The following is an 8,143-nucleotide window of genomic DNA, read 5'->3' as shown; positions in this document are numbered from 1 at the left end:
AGGATTCCACCAATCAAAACAAATCCTACCATATTCGGGCTGATGAAATGAGTGGGTTGTACCTGAAGAGGATTGCCAACAAGAAAGTCATAGATGGAAATAAGTTGGACATTACATATGCAAACGTCGATGAAGTATGTTCTATCACACCACAATACAGTATCCTGGTAAGCATACTGTAACACACCATTAAAAAATTAAATAAAAGCTCATAGAACATTATGGGTATAAATGGTTGCATGCAAAATGCAATTTTGGACGGCAGCAGATTAGTTGTTACCGGAGTAACAGCTTAGTGAGTGTTACCCTTACCGTGTTGGGCCTACCTTGATGAATGTGTTTCATATCCACGTCGCCCATCTATTTTTTCAGCTCATTTAAGGACATCATCCAAAAAATTAAGCAGATCCAAATCTCTATTGGACTACACCGCTAGAAAAAGTAGTGAATGACAATTAAAAGCTTTTTGTAGGCCACAAAAGTTTTGGATCAAGCTAATATTTTGTATTTTCCCTTCATCTTGTTCTGGTTGACCTTATCAACAGTTTGGATGGCAAATAGATTTAGATATATCTAATTTTTATCAACATGTCCTAAAAAGGGCTGTAAAAATGGATGAATGGAGTGGATATACAATATATGATCAAGGTGTGCCCTACAGTAAGGGTAACACCCACTAAGCTGTTACCCGAGTAAGAGCTAATCCATGCCCATTTCGAACACAGTGACCCTTGCTCCAGTACCCAAATCTCAGTACATAGTCTGTGATGTGGGCCTCACCATGATGTGTTTGATTCATGTTGTCCATCCATTTTACCGGTTCATTTTATGGCATGAGCCAAAAAAATGAGGTAGATCCAAATCTCAGGTGGACCACGCCATAGTTAACAGTGGTTATTAAAAACCCACCAATAAAAATTTCTCAGGACCCGCCCTCACTACACCAAAATTATGAATTTGGAGCGGATATATATTTGGTTTAGGAATGGTTAAAGGTCGTTCTAAATTTTGAATGGTTTCACATCGTGCCAAATGCATTTTTTTTTTATTAAAAAAATGTACCCTTTATCATATTAACCCAACATTTCCCCAAACCGTGTAAAAAAAAAAAAAAAACCCAGGGACCTCTCCTTTTTCTCGTACGCCAGGCCCATCTCTCTCTCTCTCTCTCTCTCTCTCTCTCTCTCTCTCTCTCTCTCTCACGAACCCTCTCCTCTCCCAAATCCTCCCCTCATGAACCTAATGAGATCGTCCCGTGCATTATGAAGTCGATGTGGTATCGTGGCGGGCTCGGAGAATCCAAGCTTGGGCATTGGTTGCTGCAAAAATTTGAAACCATGCGAACGGTACATCACCTAGAGAATGTTCAGTTTCAATGTCTTCTTCTTCTTCTTCTTCTTCTTCTTCTTTTTAATGAATGGATTAATAAATATGTATGCAAGGTGTGAGGATTTGGCACATGCCCATAAGCTATTCGACAATATGCCCGACAGGAACATTGTCTCTTGGACTGCATTTGTTTTTTCTATGGTATGGGCCATGTGATGGTTGGATAGGCTTGATTTTCTTAGGTGGCTCACAGCTGGCCATTGTTTTCTACAATGTGCAGGGGGGGTACCATGGCATGCAACCCATTCAACTATGATGTGGGCAGAATGCACACTAGATGCTTGTAAAAATGCCATAGTGAATGGGGAGGTGGAAAAGAATACATAATGTAGTCCAAATAAAAATGAGACAGTCTCAAGATTGACATTCCTAGAATCCCGAAAAGAAGTCTCTGATTGCTGCTATGGAAGCTGCAGATGTGAAGAACAAGTGGGAGAACAGCTCATGGGACCAAAAGCTGATTGTGCAGAAGAGGAGAGATTCTCTCATGGGGCCGAAAGCCGATTGTGCAGAAGAGGAGAGATTCTCTCATGGGGCCGAAAGCTGATTGTGCAGAAGAGGTCAGATTCTCTCATGGGGCTGAAAGCTGATCACCAAGATATTGCAGTTGGATCTTTTGACTTCATGTTAAAATCTTATCAGAGATAGCAGTGAGGGACTGAGTGTGGAGGCCTGGCTCCAACAATATGGAAGTACTAAGGTCCTCTTTAGTAGTATGGTGGTGTTTGATTGGCTGGTAGCAAAGACAAAGCTCTTACAGTTGAGCATATAAAAAGTATGAGTATGATCATAGTGCATGATTTCATCATGAAAATTCTGAAATGGTGGACGCTTGCTTATAAAATTGTGCATTTGCAATGGAGGTTTTGGATATGTTCTTAACATAAACTTTGGGATAACATGCTTGGAAGAACAACAGAGCTCTTCCAAGCATGTGACAAGGGTAGGATCGACTTCAAGTAGTGGGTGTTATGGTATGGGCAATGCTTGGGTTTGTTGAGCTGATATTTTGCTTGTTTTTATTCTGCCCAGCTGGCTCTGTTTCTCTTTAGCTATTGTTCACCTGTCGTTGTTCTGGTAATGGCAAATCTTGCTATGGCGTGTAGCATGTGCTGGATTCACAGGCAGTGCTGGTCATGCATAGGGTAGTAAATATGCGTGTCCATCTGGATTAGAGAGCAAGCTGTCTTGGAAAGAATATTCTCCCCGTTATTCTCATAATGGGCTCTCTCCTTGTGTGCTTATACTACCATGAAATCCTTGGAGCATGCTATTTGTCACTGCCTGAGATTCACTTGAACAGATTTATGGCATGATTCTCTAGCTCGAATTTTTTGATGGATGTTCTCCTCCTTATATTTTCTTCTTCTGTGCTTGAATAAATTTTTTCAGCTGTCTATTGTGCAAAGTGAGAAACACTGTTAATATAGGTGCTGTTATTCCTGGGCGGACAAGCAAGAAAAAAATTTCATCTTCTCATGTCCTTCTACAATTCCATAAAATGCTCTCAAAATAATGAGTCCAAAATGAAGAGGATGGTCTTGAAATCAAATTTAAGTGCTGTTTGTCTCTGTGATGTGCAGGAAAGTGAAAGCGAAGAGGATGGTCTTGATGAAGATGCTGATGATGTTGAGGAAGAGCATGAACTAGAGCCTGAGGTTCCTTTAACTACTGAGCTGGTAGTAAAGAATCCTCCATCAGCTTCTTTGGTACCCAAAGATACAGAAAGGAAGCTTTCTAAGGAATTGAAGAAAAAGGAGCTTGCAGATCTTGAAGCGATCTTGACTGAGTTGGGGATCCCCAAGAAAGAGACAAATGGCCAAGCTGGTAATCTTTTTTTTGTCTCTAGAATATGCATGTAGATCGTTCTAGGTATTTCCTATCATTTCTCTGCTTTCTGTTCTTCTGCAGTTTAAACATGGGGGCCAAGGCGAATGATATCACGTAGTCACTGTAGCTTACCGCTTCTCTTATGAACTCATGAAAATATTCATGAACTTTTTGAATGTTTTGATGTGGTAGTCTAGCATTATGTTTCAAGATGTAAATTATCTTGATTATCAGATTGTGTGGTTCTGAAATTAATCATCATCAGTCTTGTCTAGCTATTTGCGTTCAGTTCTACTTGTTTTACAATTTTAAATTGAGCTTTGTGGGGCCCACTAATTGGTGATCTGATGCGCCTGATGGTGGAAATTACAAGAAAAATATTCTTAAAAAGGGACTCCCACCTCTGGATTGTGATATGCCACAAGTAGACGATGCTGTTTAATCCAAGTGTAGGTTCTGTGGTGTTTGTTTGTTAGACTTGAAAATCAGGCATATGCCTGGATCATGTGTGTTAAAAGCAAAACACAAGCCCGGCCAGCCTGCTCATTGATTGAAGTACCTTGACAGTAAATTTACAATTATACCTTGACTGTAAATTTACAATCATCATGTTACTCTAAATTTACTTTTCTTTAGTTTTTGGAGCATATGCAATGTCTTTTTCAATGTTTGGATACCTAATGGAAAAATGGTGAAAAAGTAATCCAGTTTTTTTTTTCTTTCTTTCTTTCTTTTTGAAATGATGGCAGAAATAGGATTTAGCTTAGGTGGTTTGTAACCATAATTGAATTTGGTTGGATGGGATTCAGATGGAATAGAGCACATATCATGGCTAATTATCATATGACCTTCCTGTCTATATGTTGAATTTAATTCCCTTTGGATGCCACAATTTTTCTCCATGTAATTAGCACATCATATTAGTTTTGGAGAAATGAAAGCAGCCCCTATTTTTTTTGTTGGGTCCTATTGTCAACTTTTAGAGGTTCCTAAGGATTTTCTGGATAACCATAGGCAACATAAGCAAGCATCATTTTCAAACTCCAATGATGGAACTTTACTTCTTCCATATGTTTCTTTCCTTTTTTTTCTTCTTCAGGTCACACCGATGAATTTGCATAGAAAATTCCATATTATTCTGAATAACTTTTTGTTAATGTACGAGCTGTGTAGCTGTGTAGCATATTCAGATTACGGAACTCAAAAATAACAAATTAACTATCTTCTCAAGAAGCATTGATCTTAATTTATGGAAACGCCCCTTGATCAAATTTTTGTTGAAGATATACGGTTGTGGTTGTTCATGAATTCTAATGCTTATATATCATCAGGAAATCTCTAATGCTTTTGTTTCATCAGGAAATCTCAAATGATTTCCATGGTAGTGATGTTATGTACATCCCTGGAGTAATGACTCCAACAGAAGGATGGATTTTTTTTTTCTTCACGTCTTTTTAAGCTTTTGCAATGTAAATTGGGTTTTTGAGCTCAGTCCACTCTTTTAATGCTTATAACGGTTTTGAATGCATATAATGCTGGTGCAAGAATAGTGAAGGTCAACTTCATCACTATAATGTAAAATACATGTTTGAGCCAATCCCTGACATTGTTGCCCAGATTTATTACAGCTGTCCATGAGTTGGGACTAGGTCAAGCCAAATAAAAAACTGTGGATTCCATAGTAGAATGTTAATAGCATTATTTAAGCATTTAGTTGTCTTCTTTTTTTCTTTTTCTTTTTTCCATTTCAACGAATTTATCTCTCTGTTTTCAGAAACAGTGAATGGTGTTGAGGCCCGTAAACCCAAGTTTATTATCAAATACCTGTTGAGATCATCTGGGGCCGCTCGACCAGTCGAGTGCCTTGCTCGACCGGTCGAGTGGCCCACTCGACCAGTCGAGGACTGGCTCAACTCAAAGTCCAGCGAGCATCAGGTTTTGGGTTCCGACGTGCTTGACCGATCGTGGCCCATACTCGACAGGTCGAGGGTCTGCTCGACCAGTCAAGGTTACACAGATTCGTTTCCCGATTTGATGCGAACTGCGGATTTTCGAGTTGGTTTTCGCAGATGTGCGAAAGGGAAGTTGCCTAAATTATAAATAGGTGTCCCTAGGGCTTTTCTAGGTATGATGGAAAATAATTATAAGGTGTAGGCAAAAAGTTTTCTCTGTACTTCCAAGGGAGAGGTTAGTATATTGCCTTGTAATCTTTATTTTTCTTTAGAGTGGAAGTTTGCATCCGTGGTTTTTTACCCTTGTTGGGATTTTTCACGTACATCTTGTCTTATGGTTTGTTTGGAATGTCACGCCCCAAACTCGGAAACCAGGCTCACAAAATTCTCGATCGCCGAATCCAGCGCCGACAACCTCCGTAGAACCCCATTCTCGGCTCCCAGCGCCCATTCGCCAGGTTCCGATTCTGGGATGCTACGAGGAGGATTTTCAACATCAATTTGATTCATAATAAGCATAACCAAAGGCATAACCCACAAACAACAACCAAAAACTGCATCACATTTCCACTATGATCAAAAACTTTAAAAGTACAATGAGCATAAAGGGAAATATAATGATGATGAACAAAAACTCTAAAATAATCTGCCACGTGCTCAACCCCTCAGCGCTACTGCGATCCAACGTCACCTGCACGCAACGGTCGTGCATAAGCTTATAGAAAGCTTAGAGGGTGATGAAAGTGTGTGCTCAAGGTGGTAATGCAGTTATGCAGTATCAAAGTAATGCGGAACATGCTGATGAAAGCCAAGAATACCATTAGCCATACCAAGGCCATGCGGTGCAAAGCATGAATGATGTTGACCATACCAAGGCCATGTAATGCGAAATGCAACTCAAGCATACAAATCTTCATCTAAGTCCACATATCAATACAGCTCAAATCTGAAATATCACTGGGGTCTAGTACACTGCAAGTCAGATTGCCGCCCCATCACGCGCAATAAGGTGAGTGGAAAAGACCCACTATCTGCCTGCCAATATCGGGCTCGACTCGTCAATAGCGGACCCGTTCCTCGAGCTGGTCAGACTCAGCCTAGTATTGCCCCCTACTCTCGGGCGGGTAAGGCTGCACCCCCTTCCAACCGACCACGACACAGTAGAAAGCGCGACCGTCTGGTAATCGGCACTCGGCGCTCCTATACCACTCGGTCTAGACGTTGGAGCAATCTCTTAGTACCATAAGGGTTTAGGGACTTTCACCCAGGGATATCTATAGCACCCCATGTAGAACAAGATTTTCAGTATCCAATCCTACCAACCACGATATGCCTGTGGAGGCTACGGCCCTAATGTCGCTAGGGCGTATGGTAACCATGTCACACAATGCAAATGCATGAATCACACTATCCAATCATGCAGCAGTCCTACGCGTATCGTGCGCTCATGTAGGGCAGCACCGCCTATCCGGGAGCCCATAAACAATCTGCTCGAAGGCATATGCTATGATCAGTCACTTCTCATATCAAGCATACATATGATGCATATGATCATGAATCATGGAACTATACTAAACATATTATATGGTAATGGATGCAGTTCATAACGAAGATGGGCTTAGATGGCCTACACATTACATGTACGGGCCTATCAATGGGCCCTAGGGAGAGTCATAATGTGGACATTTAACCAACACTATACTTGCAAGGTGGACGTCAAGCCAACATTACTCCCAAGGCATAGCCCATCGTAAACATCATTACATAAACCATATTGGGATCACACATTGCAATGGACCTTAGGTACATCCCATTGGGCCTTCAATATATCAAATGGGCCGTATCACGTGGGCCTTACATTCGTCAAATGGGCCGCATTAATGGGCCTCACCAACGGGCCTTACGTACATTGCAATGGGCCATAGCCCATGGGCCTTAAAATACATCACAATGGGCCTCAACCCATAGGCCCCAATACATCTAATGGGCCTTACAACATGCCAAGGTGGGGTCCACTTGGACTATGGATCTGGCTCATCCTTTAGCTCATGCCATAAAATGGGCTTTCAAGAATGGATGGACAGATTGGGTGCAGCACCTGCATCATGGTGGGTCCCGTACAAATGGACGGCATGAAGAGAGAGCACATGCATCATAGGGGTCCAACGTTCAAACAATAAATGGTGTAAAATACATACATCAATGTGGGGCTAGTGGGCTTGTTGCCGTAAAAAAGGGACAGCTATATAGCTGTTACACGTGCTGTAGCTGCACTAGGAAGGTAGAGGTGGGTCCCACATAGGGCCCACCACCATGTATGTATTATATAATATATATAATATAATATATACTATATATAATATAATATACTCCACGTCCAGGCCCTGGACGGCCTGGACAGTGATATATACCATATATAATATATATAATATAATATATAATATATACCATATATTATATAAAAATAAAATATAATAAAAATTATCATTGTCCAGGCCCTGGATGGCCTGGACAGCACATATATCAGGTGTAGGCCCACGTGGGTCCCACCGAAATGTTTAATTTCCATCCAATCCGCTAAGAGGGAGGACCCACAAGGGTTTCAATGGCAGCCACTCAATCCCACTGTTTTCTATCGTGTGGGCCACCTGAGATTTGGATGTGGCTGATATTTGGAGGGGACCTATTTCTGGGGGTGACCCTCCTAATGAACGGGTTAGATATCAAATATACAGCATGGTGGGTTGCTGTCCACTCGCCCGTCCGCCCGTGCGCAACAGGCGCTGCCTGCGCCTCTGGCAGCAGCAGCGACCTGCTGCTTATGAATTTTCTTTTTTTTTTTTTTTGGGGGATTTCTGAGGTTTTTCCTCAGTAGGGCCCGTATCAGATGAATCCGACCCAACCGTCGGGTCTCATGGCTTAATACAAACTAAACGAGCCCAATATTGAATATACTTTGGTGAATAGAAACA

General features: G+C 41.4%; 1 protein-coding gene across 1 annotated transcript; it reads left to right on the top strand.

Annotated features, from left to right (window-relative positions):
• Positions 1-1,180: 1,180 nt before the first annotated feature.
• Positions 1,181-3,819, top strand: LOC131224046 (uncharacterized). The gene is made up of 2 exons (XM_058219624.1): positions 1,181-1,346; positions 2,973-3,819. Exons 1-2 carry the CDS (start codon positions 1,263-1,265, stop codon positions 3,249-3,251), a joined length of 363 nt encoding a protein of 120 aa, XP_058075607.1. The 5' UTR covers positions 1,181-1,262; the 3' UTR covers positions 3,252-3,819.
• The last annotated feature ends 4,324 nt before the right edge of the window (positions 3,820-8,143 follow it).

The sequence above is a fragment of the Magnolia sinica genome, chromosome 13, assembly GCF_029962835.1.
Source record: "Magnolia sinica isolate HGM2019 chromosome 13, MsV1, whole genome shotgun sequence".
In the NCBI taxonomy this organism is placed as follows: domain Eukaryota; kingdom Viridiplantae; phylum Streptophyta; class Magnoliopsida; order Magnoliales; family Magnoliaceae; genus Magnolia; species Magnolia sinica.
Note: the sequence above shows the minus strand (reverse complement) of the source record. Positions and strands in the feature narration are given on the sequence as shown.

What these genes read in the sequence shown, in the direction of transcription:
- LOC131224046 (XM_058219624.1), top strand. Translation starts at nt 1,263, where the DNA reads ATGAAGTCGATGTGGTATCGTGGCGGGCTCGGAGAATCCAAGCTTGGG. An exon ending in AATTTGAAACCATGCGAACG is followed by an intron (nt 1,347 to 2,972) that starts GTACATCACCTA and finishes TGTGATGTGCAG; the next exon opens with GAAAGTGAAAGCGAAGAGGA.